Source organism: Zea mays, chromosome 1 (genome assembly GCF_902167145.1).
Source record: "Zea mays cultivar B73 chromosome 1, Zm-B73-REFERENCE-NAM-5.0, whole genome shotgun sequence".
NCBI lineage: Eukaryota > Viridiplantae > Streptophyta > Magnoliopsida > Poales > Poaceae > Zea > Zea mays.
Genome location: NC_050096.1, coordinates 305,513,668 through 305,533,562, shown reverse-complemented (window position 1 = coordinate 305,533,562; position 19,895 = coordinate 305,513,668). Strand labels below are relative to the sequence as shown.

General features: G+C 43.6%; 2 protein-coding genes and 1 long non-coding RNA gene across 9 annotated transcripts; 2 read left to right on the top strand and 1 right to left on the bottom strand.

Moving 5' to 3' along the window:
* Nucleotides 1-3,682: 3,682 nt before the first annotated feature.
* LOC100273171 (Retrovirus-related Pol polyprotein from transposon TNT 1-94) lies at nucleotides 3,683-5,956 on the top strand. Of its 2 annotated transcripts, XM_008669272.2 has the most exons (3): nucleotides 3,683-4,229; nucleotides 4,336-4,973; nucleotides 5,117-5,956. In XM_008669272.2, exons 1-3 carry the CDS (start codon nucleotides 3,698-3,700, stop codon nucleotides 5,801-5,803), a joined length of 1,857 nt encoding a protein of 618 aa, XP_008667494.1. In that variant the 5' UTR covers nucleotides 3,683-3,697; the 3' UTR covers nucleotides 5,804-5,956. The 2 variants fall into 2 exon arrangements, with proteins under 2 accessions (XP_008667494.1, NP_001141089.1); NM_001147617.1 differs by having other exon boundaries at nucleotides 3,953-4,973; nucleotides 5,117-5,945.
* Nucleotides 5,957-6,640: 684 nt separating this feature from the next.
* On the bottom strand, nucleotides 6,641-11,899 carry LOC100273721 (uncharacterized). Its single transcript, NM_001148131.1, is given in 7 exon segments — nucleotides 6,641-7,319; nucleotides 7,562-7,923; nucleotides 8,496-8,655; nucleotides 10,309-10,353; nucleotides 10,854-11,007; nucleotides 11,126-11,498; nucleotides 11,599-11,899. Coding segments are annotated over 7 exon segments (1,668 nt in total). The 5' UTR covers nucleotides 11,854-11,899; the 3' UTR covers nucleotides 6,641-7,000.
* Nucleotides 11,900-12,022: 123 nt separating this feature from the next.
* On the top strand, nucleotides 12,023-18,840 carry LOC103644327 (uncharacterized). 6 transcript variants are annotated; one of them, XR_004855684.1, is made up of 12 exons: nucleotides 12,023-13,946; nucleotides 14,856-14,926; nucleotides 15,781-15,846; nucleotides 15,922-15,993; nucleotides 16,114-16,685; nucleotides 17,396-17,461; nucleotides 17,584-17,647; nucleotides 17,728-17,789; nucleotides 18,032-18,133; nucleotides 18,334-18,400; nucleotides 18,484-18,527; nucleotides 18,619-18,840. It is a non-coding gene; the product is annotated as an uncharacterized lncRNA (long non-coding RNA). The 6 variants fall into 6 exon arrangements; XR_004855685.1 differs by having other exon boundaries at nucleotides 18,484-18,541; nucleotides 18,619-18,819; XR_004855682.1 differs by having other exon boundaries at nucleotides 15,922-16,685.
* The last annotated feature ends 1,055 nt before the right edge of the window (nucleotides 18,841-19,895 follow it).

The window sequence follows — 19,895 nt, the reverse complement described above, 5'->3', positions numbered from 1 at the left end:
TTCTTTTTTATGGAGGGGACATGATGCACGTTCTTCAATAGCACCGTCTTTCCTAAAGTAAACTTCAGAATGATTATACCAACACCAAGAACACGCACATGTGATCCGTTCCTCATCGGCAAGGTTCCAGTCGCTTTGCACTGATAAGAAGAAAACAAGCACTTAGGGGATTGACACACTGAAAGAACAGTAGGTAAAAGATTACCATAACCCGATGCTCCTTCTCTAGTCTCACTAATAACCATGTTTACTGTTTTCTTTTCTTGAGCTGATATTTTCTCTTGCTTAAATTTGTGGTCTAGACAAACACTTGCCCAATGATCAGTACTCTCGTAAACAAAGCAACCAACTACTTTGTTCTTCTTTTGAACGTGGTTGTCTGCTTGGGCTTCATGGAATTCTGTTTCTTGTTCTTCTTTTTATTATTACGTGATGCACTGGAATTCTTCTTTTGTACCATATTGGCACTAAAAGCCTCAATTCCTTTTCCACGAGTGTCTTTTGCTCTTGCCCTCTCCTCAACATCAAGATAATTAATAAGCTCAGCCACGCTAAACTCTTGTCTCTTGTGCTTTAGAGTGGTAGCAAAGTCTGTCCAAGAAGGTGGCAACTTAGCGATAATGCCATCAGCCACGAACTTGTCAGGCAAGATACATGTGAATTGTTCCAGTTTCTTGGCTAGTGCATGTATTTCATGAGCATATTCAACTACAGGACGATTTTCCACCATCTTATAGTCAACAGATGCTCCATGATGTATAGTTCGCTACCGGTATCAGAAACACCGAATTTCTCATCTAATGCATCCCATAATTCTTTTGCAGATATGCACGTTAGATATGAATCAACATACTTGTTGGTAAGAGCACCAATCACAGTGCCTCGAAACAGGTTATCGGCAACGTCGAACATTCTCTTCTCTTCAGGAGTGAACTATTCGGGTTTCCCCTGTGCGACGTGATAGTAGTTCATTGTTGTCAACCACAGTATCATATTACTACGCCATCTCTTGTAAAACGTCACATCAAATGGTTCACTTGTTTTTAACGCAGCAGTAAAACCACTAACAGAAAAATGCCTAATATCAGGCTTTTGAATTGTTAGAAACATAGGCATTTTCAGTTTTAATTTAATCCAGAAAAATAGTGTCATATATGTGATGACATATATATGTATGTGTATAACTGCTCGCATAAGCAGTAAACAACAATAAAACATGCACAAATACGAAGAACAGAAAGCACCACGCAGAGGGACCGATGCTCAAGGCATCAGTGACTCCATTCACACGAGACATCTCGTGTGTATGTTCGATCTAGCCATACAGAGTCGATGCAGGAAGATGTACGTAGTGCAGTCCCTCGAATGGTCACCGGAAAAAGAACAGCAGCATGCGTCGCCTAGGGAAGATGATGAAGAACATGATGTAGACGAAGCAACGCTGGGTCGAACGGATAACACGAGCAGTCGCGAATACGCTCACCAAAAATCTAATATCGCTCGCACCCGTCGCACCTTTAGAACTGGAAACCGATGAGTAACTGACGTTCGTTATCGTCCAAAATACATGAAATGGACGGTCATCACTTTAGACAAAATGACCAAGGTCCGATCTACCAGGAGCCACGGCCTGGCCCGGCCGGCGGTGACGCGCGTGTCAGTCTTTCATCCTTTTCTCAACTTCTTAATAGATGCACCAATGATCCACCTATTTAAGTTGATTGATTTGTTTCTTGAACTTCCAATACGGTGCTCATTTATTAGTACATCATAGCATTTAAAGTGAGTCATTAGCATTGACTATTATTGAATATTGTTGATCCTTGTTCTTGGATGATATACACCAAGAACAAAGCAACACAATTGTTAACGATTAAAGACCTTTGCCCTTCGAAGCATTATTTCCCTAGAGATATGTTCTTCAGACGAAGGTCAAGAAGGGCATACCTTCATCATTTCAGTGAGTAAAAATATAAATAAATACATATGAAACATGAAATGAACATAAACAATCATACCCGTCATTAGATTATTTATATTCATATTCTTATAAACATGAATAAATATCAACAATATTTATAATACATCCGTACCTTCGGCTTGACAGAAGGTAAAAAAGTGAAGATGACGCAAGAGTGATTACAATTCAGCTTGAACAGTACGGGGGTACTGTTCATCTATTTATAGGCACGAGACGCAGCCCGGAAAAAATTACAATTATGTCCTTGATAACTAATTATAACATAATACAGGTTATCAGGGACTATGTAGTCTTTTTCTCTTTAAGTCGGTGACATCCTTCGTCTTAGGCATGCCACCATGCCGAAGCTCTCTCAATTGTAGCTTCGGCATATATCTTTATGTCGTATTTGCTTGCATATCGTCTTGGCGAAGGTATTTTTGCTTAAAGGACCTTCGGCGGAGAAAAAGGCCCCTAACAAATATTAATTGGACCAAGCCCACATTTATCCAACACTTTCTTCCTATGTTACAACTAGAATATTGTGTCTCTAAATAATTGTTGTATCGGATTTTTGGGTTGTTAGAAATGTAGCCATTTTCAGTTTTAATTTAATCTAGAAAACAATTTCATATATGTGATGACATATATATGTATGTGTGTATAACTACTCGTATAAGCAGTAAACAACAATAAAACATGCACAAATACGAAGAACATAAATTACCCTGCGGAGGGACCGATGCTCCAGACATTAGTGGCTCCATTCACATGAGACATCATGTTTGTATGTTCGATGTAGGCGTATATAGTCGATGCAAGAAGATGTATGCAGTGCAATCCCTCGAATGGTCACCGGAAAAAGAACAGCACCACGCGTCGCCCGGGGAATTCGACGAAGAACAGGATGTACACGAAGCAGCGCTGGGTCGAACGAATCACGTGAGCAGTCGCGAATACGCTCCCCAAAAATCTAATATCGTCCGCACCCGTCGCGCCTTTAGAACTGGAAACCAAAGAGTAACTGATTGTCGCGCCTTTAGAAACAGACGGTCATCACTACAGACAAAATGTGCAACCATTTGAAAGGAATATTCAGATCAAGGTCCGATGTACCAGAGCCACGACCCGCGCCTGGTCGACAGCGACGACGCGCTTTTATGTCATTCATCATTTTCTCAACTTCTTAAAAGATACGTCAATAATGCACCTATTTAAGTTGATTGATTTGTCCCTTAAACTTCTAATATGGTGCTAATTTATTAGTACACCATAGCATATCATTTAAAATGAGTCATTAGCATTGACTATTAGTGAATATTAATTGGGTCAAGCCTACATTTATCCAACACTTCCTTCTTATGTTACAACTAGAATATTGTGTCTCTAAATAATTGATGTATTAGAGTGATATAAAATATACTATAGTTGTGTTATGATATTCAGCAAACCGTGGTTTTGAAAAACTGTGTTCCCAAACAGTCCCTTAATCTAGAGATCTTGTCACGACCCATCATTGTATTTGTTTTGGTCAAGCAGCATGCGCATATTTATCGTAACATTTCACGACTGCAAAACTTAACTGGCAGAACTTCGTCTAAAATTTGCACTCGTCTGATTCTGAATGGTAGTTTCCAGAGGACGGAAGTGCATGCCTCTATTCACCTTGGTTCAAATGAGTTCAGAGAATGAAGTAGAGAACTCTTGAATGGGAAAGTTCAGGCACGTGGTAGAGCGATGGGTGTGCTGAGAAGGGCTGTGCCCGTGCCGTGCCCTCCGCGCCGCGGTCGACTCAGGTATACCAGGCCAGCACGCGGCGCGCCATTGGAGCTGGAGAAGAGGGCCGGTAGGTGGACTCCCACAGACTTTGCCTTCCTCTCTTCCGCAGTAGTGCAGTACCAAGACCAACCACTGTCCGGCAGGCTGTCGTCATCCACCGGCCGGCACATTGTGCATGCACTTGCGCATCGGATCGCATCAGCTGCTGCTTTTGTCCACCAAGCAACTATTCCCTTTCCTTCCGCCGCCCAAATGCCCTCGTGCCCGGCACCGGCACCGGCAGTGGCCACCTTCCTCCTCGTCGCGCTTCTCTCGTGCGGCACACGGGCCATCCGGACGCACGGCGGCTATGTCTCCGCGGTCGGGGACCCCGGCATGCGGCGCGACGGCCTCCGCGTGGCATGGGAGGCGTGGAACTTCTGCAACGAGGTCGGCCAGGAGGCCCCCGGCATGGGCAGCCCCCGCGGTGCCGATTGCTTCGATCTTCTCGGTCCGTCCATTCCATCTCTTTCTCTCCTCTTTCGCCGGGGTGGTTGAGTGGGTTGCCACCAAGATTAGGTTTTTGAGGAAGCGTGGATCTCTGTTCCGTTCCGCAGAGACGAGCTCCGACGAGGAGGGGCGGCCGGTGTACTCGGTGGCGCACCTGGTGAGCGACGCCGACAACCGCCTGGGCGCGGGCGACCCGTTCCCGGGGTCCCCGCCGGGCGCGGCCCGCGTCACGGACGCCGACCTCTACGCGCCGGCCAAGGAGCTGTACCTCGGCGACCGCTGCCAGGTGGCCGACACCCCGGCGCCGTGGCAGTTCTGGATGGTCATGCTCAAGAACGGCAACCTCGACACCACCGCCGCCGCCTGCCCGGAGAACGGCCGCCCCGCGCGCCCGTTCCCGCAGACGTCCCGCTTCCCGTGCCCCGCCGGCGCCGGGTGCATGAACCAGCCGCTGCTGTTCCACAACCGCACCGCGCTGGACGACGCCGGCCGCCGGCTCCGCGGCGGCCTGTTCGGGACCTACGACCTCGACGCCGCCGCGGGTCTCGGCGCCGGCGACGTCTCCTTCTACTCCGTGACGTGGGAGAAGGATGTGGCGGCGAGCGGTCGCGGCGGCGGGTGGGCATTCCACCACAAGCTGTGCACGTCCACCAAGTACCCGTGGCTGATGCTGTACCTACGGTCCGACGCCACCAGGGGCTTCTCCGGCGGGTACCACTACGACACCAGAGGCATGACCAAGACAGTAAGCTCCGGCCACTTCCTCTGATTCTGATTCATCATTCCTTTATATGCTGCGTGCGATGCGAGTCTCGCACGTGGTAAAGTAACACGGAGCAGAGAACATGTGACTGACGAGTGAGAGGCCACCTCGCCGGCCGGGAGCAGGTGCCGGAGTCTCCGGACTTCAAGGTGCGGCTGACCCTGGACGTGAAGCAGGGCGGCGGGCGCAACAGCCAGTTCTACCTGATGGACATGGGCAGCTGCTGGAAGAACGACGGGCGCGCCTGCGACGGCGACACGGCGACGGACGTGACGCGGTACAGCGAGATGATCATCAACCCGGCCACGCCGGCGTGGTGCTCGCCGTCGCGGATCGACCAGTGCCCGCCATGGCACACCTTCCGGAACGGCAGCCGCGTGCACCGCCGCGACGGAGCCCGCTTCCCCTACGGCGCCTACCACGTGTACTGCTCCCCCGGGAACGCGGCGCGCGCGGAGCAGCCCACCACCTACTGCGACGCCTACAGCAACCCGCAGGCGCAGGAGATCCTGCAGCTGCTGCCGCACCCCGTGTGGGGAGAGTTCGGCTACCCGACGGCCAGGGGACAGGGGTGGGTCGGCGACCCCAGGGCGTGGGACCTCGACGTCGGCGCCATGTCCCAGGCGCTCTACTTCTACCAGGACCCCGGCACGCCGCCGGCCAGGAGGCGGTGGACGTCGCTCGACGTCGGCACGGAGATATACGTCAGCGACAGGGCCGAGGAGGCGGAGTGGACGCTCAGTGGCTTCGACATCCTTGTGCCGGACAAGTGTATCAAGTCACAGCAACGGGCCAGCAACAGCTGCTGGTAGACAGACACTTTAATGTCACTGTACGTTACGCTGAGTAGCATAGCAGGCCAAAGTGTTCTTCGTACTAGAAGAGGTGGTGTAGGATGACTATATTACTCATGTTAGTACTAACTAACTATAAAAAATAAAATGATGATTAATCAACTTATTTCATTCCACAAACCAAACAAAAATAGTGAGAAGATGATGAAATAGATTATTCCTCAAACCAAACATCTTATAAGAGCTGGTTTAAGAACCCTATTTTTCCAAGAGATTTTCATTTTTTCATGAGAAAATGAACTAATTTCCTTTAAAGCTAGTTTGAAAACCACAAAACTGGAAAGGATTAGAGGGACTAAAATCACCTTCTTATTCAATTTTGAATAAGAGATTCTAGCCCTTCCAATCTTTTCCGATTTTCTAGCTCCTAGCCCTTAGAAAAATAGAATTCCCTTAAAAAATAATATTCACAAACTAGCCGTTAGCGTGTTTTTCCCTTTATTATCATATCTAATGGTAGTTAATACAGAGAGAAGTACGAAAGTGTTACCGTTCACTCTCACAGATGGCGTTTGCTTGCAAGAAACACCTACAACAGCTATGGATAAGAAGCAAATTCCAGTTCTTCGAAAGAAAAAAAAAACAGATAATGAAGATGAAGCAATTCTAGTTCTATCCCTCCGTTTGTTCTGATTCAAAGCTAAAATTCATATTAATTTTTGTAGGACAGAGAAAATATATAGTTGGTATACTGTTATACTAGCTGCTCTAAAATCATGCTGATAAAAAATTCTGAATGCCCTGTCAACCAACCAACCAACAAGGGCAAATTCACTGCAAAAAGACAGGGGGAATACATTGCTGAATATGTTGGATATAATGTGTATAGTTGACTGTTTCCTTCCCAGAAATAACCAGGGCAACACATCGAGCCAAACAGTGTTCGGATGAATGGCCTACCATACCACTCCAGCAGCAGCTCAAAAGGTGGAAAAGTTTGGGTCAGCTCGCGCAAACATCCAACCGTGGGGCTCTTCAGCTGCTGAGCTGCATGGTTCTCCCACAGAGAAAGTCAATGGTGAAGCAGGTCCAGCGAAAGCATGCTGAATTTGCTGTATCTTCGATTGATGCAAAGTCCTGAAAATTTCACAGGTCTTCATGGTTCCTAATCCACAACAAAAAATTTGCCAAGCGCCAAAATCAGCCCAAAACGTTTCATGAATATTTGTGGATCCCAATGTTGAGGTCCGATGATATGGAGGTCAGATATGGCAACGTTCGGTGCCAAACAGCTTTGAACACCCGCTTCTGGTGTGCCTGAACAGACTGGCAAGGATTCTGGCCATGATGCCTGATGTCGAAGATGTGGATCACAGGATCTGCTGAACCAGACGACATGTACCATCCATCTGGAGACCATGACTGGTTAATTAGAGCCGACTGAGACTCACTGCTCTCTTGTTTCCAACCAAATGCATGAACCTCAGATTGCCTAAGCCTGACATCAAACAAGCGCAGCTGTCTACCTGGAGCCCTGGTCAGCACGAGGAAACAAACAAGACTGTTTAAGCACCAACCCCCAATATGAAAAGAGCACTACTGGTTCTATATATCCTGATTAGCAAACGAATTTCTTTGTAAAACTGCATCTTGAGCAGTATATCGAACTTATAAGCTGTAATGCAAGAGTAGGTTAAAAGTAACTCAAGGGTTAAAGATAACAGCTATAAAATCGACCCACTATTCCAGAAACAACGTTTTTTTTAAATCACTTACCCTGTCTGCACCATGTATAAGTTGCAATCGCATGGGTTTGCTAACACACTCATGCATTTGCTATCAATTAGGTTCTTGAACTCTGTCCTTCCAGCAGAGAGATCAAATCCTATTATCCTCTTGTCACAGCCTACTGATAATATTGTTTTTTTCTGTTGCATTCCAGCAACACCCATGACAGCGGATGAATGGAAATCCTTATGCACTCTCTTGGGTTTCCATAAATCATCTTTGTCTTCCCAAAGTATAACGCCATGGTCGCTTCCTCCAGTTACAAAGCATACATCAGACCAGGGCATGAAACTTATGTCGTTTATGATGCCTTTTGTGTGAGGCTTCTCGGGTAGGAAAGTAACTTTCCTCTGTTTCAGTCCAGCGGAAAAATTGTGGAACACCATTTAGTAATATTTCAAGAAAGTAGATTATCTGTTACTCGCAAAAATAAGGCACATATAAGTATAGCCAAAAAGTAGGGATGATGGGATCAATTCTTTCAAGGTTTTACATCACGTAACAACATATTGCACTAAGGCATTGACGCCTACACGCTACACAGTTGAACAGTTTAACGGCTGTGAAGACAATCACTGATGAAAACAATTTTGGGAGAACCAAACTGAGTTATGACTGGTCAATTAGAGGGGGACCACCTCAGACACCAACATTATTGCCAACAACATGATAAAACAAAAGAAAAGGAACAAAGTCTAACTATGGTTTGCCCAAATTAAGTTAATACATAACAGGAATAACTAAAACAACAACCTCTCAAAATTCCTCCGTCTAACTATTATTCCCTTCAAGATACTAATCATATGAAATCATATATGCAGAATTTGATAATTTAGTCATGTTATAATACTGAAGCTCACTGAATCTAGATAGCCATGTAGCTAGATGTAAAGGGCTGCACAAGTTTAGACAGAGTTCTTACTTGTCCTGATATAAGGTTTGTCATTGAAACCTGAGAATCACCATTATCAGCAGTGTATACAGCAAAAATTGTCTCACCATCTGGATGCCAAGCTATATCTTCAGGCCATCTATGCTTTGGGGAAAAGAAATCCGTTTTGCCACGAAATGAGAGAGAAGGTCTGCAAGTATAATAATTTACATTGTCAAATTGTGCTAAAAATGAAAAAATGCATGTGCAACAATTTTACCTTTTTCACTAACACAAATTGTGTCTGCAGGAGTGTGCTTCCACAAACATAAATGATAAAATTTAAAGTCAACCATGTACTCAGACAATAAACACATCTATCATGGAGAACTACATTCTTTTTAGTGCCTGACTGCCTGCACTACTGACGTACAAACTTAACATTGACATGCTAAATAACATGTGGCAGCATCGTAGCACTTCTTCCTTTAAAAAGTAATGACATGAAACATGGGTATACCCATGCACATAATAAATTAAAAGGCATACATTTCCTAAAGGCTGTACCTATACTAAAACCTTATCCATTTCCAGAACCATTTTCCATGTGACTTAAGCAAGCTTAATGTCGTGTTCCCAGTCCATGACGCCATGACAAGGTAATCCACTGGAAAGCTGGCCAGGTGGAGTAGGCTGCTTGAGATCAGAAGAATACAGTCGGGGAACTATATTGGTTGATACTTTCCTACCTCCTCATGAATACATGGTTCCTTCAAATAGCCTCACGAGTCACGACTAACAGATATTCCTAATGCAACTAATCACTAAGAAAGCAACTAACCTAGCAGATTAAGATCAAGCTGTTGCTGCATGACTTGGATGGGACATCCATGCTGCTTGGCTCACATGTTGGGCCTAGCCAGTCCCATGATTGCTAACTACTCTACAAGATTCAGAAGGTTAAGGTTATCTGATGTTAAATGTGTATTAAGATTAACCATCATGTGAGCGCCCATACCAAGTTCGCCTTCATTAAAACAATACACTAAAATTTTACTAACATGTACTGAAGAAGTTGTCGACCATAATGATATCCCCCAAGTGTTGGGCTGTTGGCACATCCCTTTTGGCTACTAACTGCACTGAACTTTAAAAAAAATAAACCGACTAAAGGTTTCAAAGTTAAAATCCTGCTGGGGGTACCAGCGGACAAGAAAAGTGCTGAATTTTGAGTTGTACCATAGCATCACAACATTTTGGTTGTGCAAGAAGACAGACAAGAAAAGAGCTAATGAAAGAAAATCTCAACAAAGTGCGATAAGAGAGACAAGAGAAACAAAAGAAAGCAGATTGAGTTGATTTTTATAATTCTGTGCGAATGAACTTGGCAAGGTAAGACATACTAAGGTGGGCACTTCAGTCTTAACTGAAAAATTGATATCAACCTCGTGTATGCATTTATTATCTCCTTAGTGTCAATACATGATCATTTTGAGAGTGAGGCTTCAAGTATAAAGCATTGCCTAAGGCTCCTGTTGGCATAAATCTACAAAACCAATGCAATATCTGTCAAGCAAAACTCTCATTAACTACTGCTGAGTCACTCGTTAAGGCTTATAGAAAGTATGAATTTAAGTTTCAGGATAGATATAAGTTTTTCTTTCTTCCATCATCATGTAAGCATAACCACTTAAGCTGAGATCATTTGCAAGTAGCATAGGGCGTACACTTCACCTAGTTCATATCTCACTACAACTTTACAGAAACTAGCAACATATCTCTTAAATATGATTGAAAAGATAAGTAAAAAAGCAGGAAATGAAAAGGAAAATATGTTGACAATTCATAGTAACATTATGCATACCCTCTAGTCTCCACTTGCCATAAAGTAACCAATCCGTCCAGCGCACTGCATCACAAGAAAGCATAAGATTAAAGTTTTGGAAATTAAACAAACTTATCAAATCATGTTTAATTTAAATCGCTTTTGTCACATGCAATTTGAGATAAACAAGCAAACAAAAATTCATTCATTTGACTAAGCACGTATATTGGAACAGTGATTGCGAACTTAGTCCGTCATCCCAGTTTACAAATATAAACCAGCAGCCTATAGCGCTGCTCACAAAATTTTGTCTAAGGAAGAAGTACAAGCAAATAGTCGACTTAGAAGTAATCTTGCTTTATGAGCGGTGCTTGTAGACTGCCATTACATAACTTTTTTTTATGTATTTATGCAGGCACCCAAAAATTCTGGAGGTGGAGAAATGATTTCAATGACGCCAAAGCTGAACACTACCAAGTACACATTTGTGCTCCTCAATGTGCATGACATGCTCTTTTTTTCCTTACAGTTGGTACATTCATGGTGCCTATTTACTAGTATTAGTTATATCCCATAAATCGTACCTGGTAACAACAAGCTGATCATTAGCAGGGCATAGCTCAAGACACCTAAGCTTCCTCCTGTGTTGGCTCGAGACCAAATTTCCGCCTTGAAATCTAAGCACAGTCGCAGATGATTTCCCAACACTCGGAATCAAGTTCTGATGCTCCTTCTGTTCTGCAAAACCAGATAAGCACAGCTGAGGGATGCATAGCACATCAAACATCAATAATGATCAAACCACGGTCAAGACAACTACTACTCAGGGGATCTTGAGTAAATATTCAGTAAGTACCCATCTTTATCTTGGGCTTCTTCTCCTCTTTCCTTGACCGCTCTGGTGGCGCCGGTGATGAAGACGATGACGGGGCGGCGGCCCTCTTCAACCCAGGCATGGGCTCAGGGCGCGGGGTCGGTCGGTTGCTGGTCCCAGGGATGACAAGCTGCGGCCTCGCCGACGGCTGCGGCGCGGGCGAAGGAGCCTTCTGGATTAGCGGCTGCGGCGATGGCTTGAGATCCCTCTGGATCGGCGGCGGGGATGGCTTGTGTTCCCTCTGGATTGGCGGCGTCGGTGGCTTGGGTTCCGACCGAGTTGGCGGCGGCTTGCGATCTCGGAACCTGGCGAGCCTCGAGTGCGCCTCCTCCAGCTTCATCTCCGCGGTGTCCAGCTGCGGCGACCATCGGGAGTTTATTTGAGTTGCCCAACCAAGATCGATCTTTATCATCATCGATTCATCGTCATGTCATAAAGGGGAGGTGAGGGCGTACGAGAGACTGGTAGTGGAGCAACTTGAGCTTGCAGCGCTCGACGTCGCGCTCGCGGTGCGCGATCAGGGCGATGACCGCCTCCTCCGCGATGTCATCCTCCTCCTCCACGTCGTCACCCGGCGCCGCCCCTATGGCGGCGGTGGCGCCTGGTGTGCGTACGGGCGCGGCGCCATTGGAGGACGGGCGGGGGCAGTAGGTGGAGTCGTCGTCGGCCTTCTCGAGCTTGGGCCTCTTGAGCGTCGGCGGGTCGCCCATGTTGAACGCGGCGGCGGACGGTTCGAGGACAGGACAAGGGATTGGGTGCAGCGAAGAGGGCGGTCCTAAGATTTTAGCACCCGGGACAAGATTTAAAATATAGATTTTTTTAATTATTTTTATATATACGTTATCCATATATATAGACCCAGAAATATTTAAATCACATAATAAATAGATAGATAATTAGATATATATTATAATATTATCTTTAAAATGTCCTCTAACATGTTTAAATACCATCGAGCTATATATACATTCTAGTTGTCAACTGTTCAACATTTGGTCCCTAAACTATTAGACTATACATTAAAGTCTGGTTGATATAAGTATATATTTAGGGTCAAGCCCTATGAACTCAGGGCCTGGGCAGTCGCCTCTCTGCCCCACCCTCAGGGCCGCCACTACAGCGAAGCGATGAAGCCAGGCCTCCCGCCCGTGTCCTCGCGTGTCGTTGTGGGTGTATCCGCCTATTCGAGTTGTTTGTTTGCCATGTGATCGTGTCGCGCCGGCGGCGCCGCTAGACCTAAGTATGGCCACATGACTCGACTAACCTAACCCTACTCATCTAGGGGAAAAAACCCGACCAATACGACGGACTAACACGGGTTGGGTATAGGCCATGATTTTTTACCTCAAATGTAGCACCTAAAATCTTATTTGGGATTTATAAAAGTTTATACAAAGGATTAAAAACATAATAATTAAAAGCCCTTCAATCTAATTGCCAAAGTGAAGCAATTTCTCTCATGAACTATGAAATTAGAAATGCTTTAAAAACAATTAAAGTAAAGTAACTCTTGTTTATATATTAGCCTCTACTAAAGAAAATGAGTAATAAATATTGAATATTTAAATGGGTTTCTAATTAGAGTAGTGATGTTTGAAATCTCTACTACACCTTAAGAACGCAGTGAGGGCGTCCACAGAGCATACCGTGCCCCCGCCCTCCGCCAATCTCGCAGCTGTCACCAGCGCCCGCCCCATCCATGGCGCCCAACGTATTCAACACCGGATCCCCCGCCAATCTCGCAGCCGTCACCAGCCCCGTCCCCGCAGCCGTCACCAACGCCCGCCCCATCCATGCCGCCCAACGAATTCAACCCCAGATCCCTCGGTATGGTGCCGGAGACCGCGCCCTTCCCACCTTCCCCACCGGATCCGGCATGGCAGATCCATGGCGCCCACCGGATCCCTCTCCCTTGCCCTCTTCAATACCGGATTGACCGCGCCATTCACCACCGCTCTCACCTACTATCGATGGCCCGTCCGCCATTATCGATGGCCCGCCCGCCTCGCTGGCTCCCCTCTCCCTCCTCTCTCGCTCCACCCCTCCCAACTGCCCCTAGCCTAACTCGGGCCACAGAGCGGCCGCCCCCTTCACCGGAGAGGTGGCATCCCACGTCGGACGCAGAGGTGCACCTGCGTCGGCGCCACGACACTTGACCCAGGTGAGGTCGCTGTCGATGCCACCATGTCTTCTTCATCTATCTACTAGCCTCATCTCGCCGGCGACGAGATCCACCGCACCGCCTTCCTTCCCGTATTCCCTCGCCGTCCCATTCTATAAGGATCTCCGCCGTCATCCCGGGATAGTTCTCCGAGATCAGCCCCATGTGGCCCGGTGCGCCCCGCTGCTCTGCTTGTGGGCGTCCACATTTGCTTCACCGTGCCCCGCCAGCCGTAGCTCCATGCGCAAGGAGAGGAACATGGGGACCTGATCCTGGACGATCGCAGGGACAGCATGGAGCTGTCGATTGTTGGATCGGATAGCAGGGTCTTGGGCGCCACCGTGGCGCACGAGCTTAGAGCGTGTGCATCCAACAGCAGGTGAGCGGCGGCGTGCACGGTAAGCCGCAGGGCAGCACGGGCCATGAGCACGAAATCTGCCTCCACGGTTTCGTGCCTGACTAGGTGGGGATTGGCTGCATAGAAGAAACACACATCAGATCAATATATGCTTAACGAGTGCTTGATTAAATGCTGGAACAAAACATCGTGTCCTAGGTGACAATGGTCTCTAAGTAAGGCGAGAATGGCCACCCATGGGAATCACTGGATCTGTTTGCGCTCGTCATCTGGTCCAGCACTAGGTCAGTTTTGTCTATACTTGATCTTGTTTGCTTTGCATATAAATTATCATACCATTTTTGTAGAATTGACGATTATCCCAGTTTGATTCAGGAAGCTAGGTATTAAGTGATGTGATGGGGTAGTTGCAAAGTACCAAATTTGTGTTATGATAGCTCATACGATTCTATATTGTTGCAAAAGTGTCCAGTTTGTTTCAGAAATGCATAACTGCTTTTGGTATGAAATTCCTCCACATTTTTCCTAAGAATATTGCAATATGACTTTAATAGCAACTTTTTGATTGCTATTTCAAGTTCCCTTGCTCGTGGGTCTATTTTGGTGGATACTAAGTGAAATAATACTGTTTCTAATTGTATCTTCTCTTTTGGGCTTGTGTTTTGCTTGGTATTGCTTCCCTGCTACAATCCTAGCTATGTAAGCTTGCTGTCTGATGATTCTTTTTCCTTTATGTTCATCTCATTTTGCCATATGGACCACAAACAGTAATATACTATGAGGTCCCTCCTTGATGTAATTGTATGCATATGAGGAACTTGTTTCTAACAGTGTGCTGATGCAGTCTGTGCCACTTAAACACTATCTTTGGCTGTTGCTAGATATCACACAAGATCAATTCTAATTTTATTTCATTGCATGGAACTAGATGGCTTTAATAAAAGAGATCGTTATTTTTGTTTATCATGTAGTGTTAAGTATATTCTGTAGGTTAGTACCAACTTTTTGTGTAAATGTGCTCCAGGTGTCTGGGTTTTTCTTGATATGTCATTTATTTTTGTTCATTTGGATAGAGACACCCTCTTTGTTTCTATTCACTTGGACATAAGATGATAATTTAGAATTTGCTTCCTCCTGCCTAATGGTAAATCATCATAGATTAACATTTTTAACTTTTACCCGGTTTCACTCAGGTCTTGAGCATGAGTAGGGTAGGAGCTCCAGGAGCAGTTCTTCCCCTTCTCACAGAATCGCCCTCCCTGAGGTGCCAAACCTTCTAATTTTGTATAACTTCAATGAATCCTTGAAAAAGCATTGATGCTTTGTAACTGGTTGCATACGCCTCACATATTTTTTCATCTATGTGTCCAACTGCAATGCATTAGAATTCAGCTATGATATGGCATAATAGATTATAACAGTAGTGCTTTTCTTTAGTTCCACATACACTATGTTGATGCTTCTAAAAATTCTAGGTTTACTTTAATGTATATACATACACTATATCTCTGTTATTGTGAACTTGATTCTTTTCTCCTTTTTTCTGAACATTTTCCTGGAATAGGAATAACCTCAAACTTGTGTGCCTTAATAAATCTTGATTTAATGGCAGATATTGAAACCCTTGAAGTTGAGAGTGCCACAAATGGAGATAAGAATCTAGATAATGCTCTTATGTGGCACGATAAGAAAAACATAATGGTCACAAAAATATTTTAAGTTTTATGTGGTTTCAGTTCTTGCAAAAGTAAAGTAGTTCTGATCGCAGAAATATTTTGCTCTTTTTAATTCCTTGGTATATGTACATTGACAAGTATGTGATATTTTAATATTTGAAGAGTTGCCATTTTGATCATCATCTTCATTTATACTTTTTAGGTCAGATCTATTAAAGCATCAGCATTAATTTTACAAGCTTTTGGTTTAGTTGTATGTGATATTAGCTTAATGTTTGGGTCAGATCTAATCATGTAGTGTACAATGCATGTTTGTTTCCAAATACTACTAAATTAACTATAAACATTAAGCTTTAATGCAGCTATCTGCAATTTTTAAATACTATGCTTTCCCCGGTCTGTCCTTTTCATCATTCATATCCTCCCGGCTCTAAACTTGCAGGGACTTGAGCAACAACTACTTGCACGATTCAATTCTTTACCAGCTGCCATCAAACCTTACCTATCTGTAATGCGCCCCCAACCTGTACATGTTTTGTTCATGCTATTTGATTCTTGAGATTTGAATCCAAAGCGAACGCAGGAACCTGGCGAAAAACAACTTCTCTGGTAATCTTCCGTACTCCATATCCAATTTGGTCTCGCTTGAGTACCTGTAAGTTACTATTCCATTGGTAAAGATGAGATTTGTTCAGTGATGATATTTTTGGTTAGCACAATCTAACTGCAGTGAACCACTGCCTGCAACAACCTTAGCCACAACTCGTTGTTACAGGAAATTGGAGAACTGTTTGGAAGCCTCAGTTCACTCGCAGAACTGTAAGGCATACTGAACCGCTGTTTTCGTACGCAAGCTCGACTTGAGTATTGTGTGGTTGAAATTTTTGATCCTGTACAAACTATTTCAGTATTGAATGTTTTCTTCATTAAAAAATAAGTGTAATTTTGAGCACAGATATAATATTCAAAATATAACATTGCCACCAAATAAAAATGCAACATACTTTATCTGGCCACAAAGTTAAGCCCTTCTACGTCTGTCCTAAGTCAAAAAAAAAGTTAACTCTAACTAACAATATATTATCTGAGATTAAAATTTATTATATTATAAAATTAGTTTGTTTGCAGATACAACTTTTTTTAGGAAAATGTTTTTTTTAAAAATGCATTCACAATCACTTGATCTGTCCAAGTGAGGATGATGATATTGTCAGTATGATGATTAACTGCTCTTAACCCTATGAATTTCATCGTATTATAACTACAATCCTTGGAGAGACATATCTTTCAACAACCTCACGGGAATCTTCCTTTCTCAATGGGCTCTCTATCAAAACTTTCTAGCCTGTAAGTATTATTCAGATGCTCCCCATATATTTGTATTTCTTTCTCGTGGCTCTGATAGTTTCCTTCTTGTGCCTGTTAGCCTTGCAACACTGTAAGTAGCTTCCCACACACACACACCTTGGTTCGCGCTCGCACCGAAAACAATTTTGAGCTAATATTATTGGTGACTCTGCATTCCACTCAACTTCCGCACGGTGCTTCTAATTAAATGAAGTTAACCAATTGCAGAATGGAACTGATTCTGCATTCCAGGCTGTTGACAATAAACCATCCCAAACATGCTACCTAATGGCTCTAGATCATGCTACAAACAATTATGGAACAAGTTGTCGCATCTTTTTCCCTTTCTTTATAATAACAATTAGATTGAATTTGCTTAAAATTTCCCCTGTCCCATTGTAATTTCTGAAACTTAGATTGAATTTGCATCTTTTCCCTTTCTTTGTTCATTTAATCATTGTGTACTAACATTTTGTCAAATAGTTCATGTTCATTTAAACTTTTCTTCTATTAGACTGATAGTATTTCACATACTATACTAAATGAGTGTGAGTCCACTGTTCTGTTCTTTAACCTCTCTCTAGGAAGAATCCATGGTCTGTATTGTTTTACTGAAAAGGGGATGTGCTAACTTGTTGAGATTACACATGGCATTTACATTTGTATATGTTTTGTCCATTTCCATTTCTTAAATAAAATATCCTTTGCAGATTTTTATCACAGTTTACTTCTTCAAAGCAACCTTGGATGAAAATTTCAGTTTAGCTGATATTGAGGTAGCTCTGATCCCAATCTTGGCAGGGTCATGTGAATACGTTAGTGCCTTAGTGGAGATTATTTGATACGACCTTCAAAGTTCAAACATTTCTTACAATAATAATTGATATCTGTTACTCAGAACCACATTCGAACCTTGTATATGACTTAAAGGTTTTTAATAAAACTAGACTCCACTCCACTAGGTATGACCCCCCTAATCCCCGTCCTCACCTTCATGCCATCAGTATTTTCATATTAGTACACTAACTGCGCCCTCATGTAGGCTTTCTGTGCGCTCCTGGACAAGCAATTGCAGTTTGGAAGGATAAGCAATTGTGGTCTCATGTAGGGTTTCTGTCTTCTTATATTTAACAACTCTTTCACCTAACATCTTGAGGTGACTTTAGTTTCTTGTCTTTTATATGTATCCTGACATAAAACCACTACCTATTTTCTATTTGTGCATGTGCAGATATTTCATATATTTAACAACTCTTTCACCGGACCTCTTGGGGCGACTTTACTTTCTTGTCTTTTATGTATCCTGGCATGAAACCAATGCTTATTTTCTATTCGTGCATGTGCAGGTGTTGTACTGTTTCTTAGAATTTTCCAGCAACTTCGATTGGGAGGAATTTTGTTTGAGCTTGTGGGCCCAATTCATATCAGTTCCCTTACAGATATGACAGGTAATTTATATGTATTGCTTTGTTCTCGAATAGTGCAATGGTGCATGGTTCCTATTTGTGCACTGTGCATTAACTGTTGTTTGCTGTGTGGCCACACCTTTCCATTCCCTCCCTTTCATGTGCACCATTGCCAGTCACTAATAGATATGTTCTTTGGTTTTTGTCCTTTTATAGACTTGGGTTACATAAATGTGTTTCAGGTGTACACATCTGACTTAACATCACTATTTCTTATGGACCTGTCTAAGGTGCAAAGGCCACACAAAGGTTTGTTCTTCCTCTGCCTGTGGAAGTTGTTCTACATGTTCCTTGATGGTTGATCAATTGTTTTTTTTGCATAACTGGTGTAGGGATTTGGGGGTGATACATAGAGATCATAGTACATGTGGAGAAGGTTGACTATCTTTGGTATTTCAGCAATGCTCTTTTGCTTCACTCAGTGTTCAATGCAAACTTATGTTTGATTATTTGTTAAAACTGTGCAGGCATTTGCTGGACCCTCGATCCATTTCTCCTTGTTTTGACAATGCTGTTATGACAAAATTTACACTGCATTACCAGGAGCTGGGCCAACATTTACCATCCTAATCAATTGTAGATTCTTAGCAATTCTTGACATCATTGTAATAATTGTATTATGCTGTAAATTTTTTAATGAAATAACATCACTGAAATGACATTTGCGTTGATAATTGCATGTGGGTAAATGGATCTTGTTCATTGGCGCATAATCCATGCGTACTGAGTTTGTGAATCTACTCTCCTAACTTCTAAGGTGCTCACCATTTCAGAATTAAGGAGCAACCGTGTAGGTGTGGCACTGTGGCATGTCCCTGACCCAGTGGCCCTCCTCTCAAATCCTCTGTCAGAGAACTACATGTGCAGGCGGGGGCTGAAATACCTAATGAGTATTAGCCCCTCATGAGGGATGACATTGTTATTGCAAACTGAGGAAGCTCGGACATCTACATAACAACAATGGTATACTCCGTACGATTCTATTTCTACCTAGAAGTTCTTGTTCAGAGTACAAATTCTAATCAGAGGTGTTGCTTTCCAGGCATGTTGTTATGGTGGGGGTTCTTAGGCGTGTGACATTGCTCAGTGAGTAGCTAGCAGATGCATAGTTCGTATAATATAAGTAGCATAACGAGATCATAATCGACCCAAATTTAAAACTGAGTTGAAGATCTGGTTTAAGCATTCGATGAAAGGTGATCCCCAGATATCTTGTATTCCTTCGTAGCGTTCATCTCTCATGAGCTATGAATTAACGCATGGACCGAGGAAGCGCAATGACAAGCCTGATAGCCTAGAACTGATGAAAGGGATGGTCTCTGAAACATGTATTATTATCCATCCCATCTTTGTTTAATGGCCGCAGCTGCTTTATACAATCATTCCTACTTATGCTAGATTGTGAGACATTGTATATCAATGTATTAATATTGATTCCGTAGCAACGTACGAGCATATACCTATTAGGGACTTATACAATGTCTCACAATCAACAATCCCTTTCATGAGCCCTAAGCAATTCCTAAAGCAATTTCGTAGCAACGTACGGGCAAGTGTGTCCTTAATCACATTCATGACCTAATAATATTAACTTTTACAATTATATTTGCAAAAGCTTTAAAGTTATTGGTGGAAAAAGTTATATTGTAAGCATTATAACAAACTAGGTGAGTGCTTGTTCGTTGCAATGAGAATTAACTAATTTCTTGTGCGCGAAATTGTTATTTTTCTTTGAGGAGCGTCC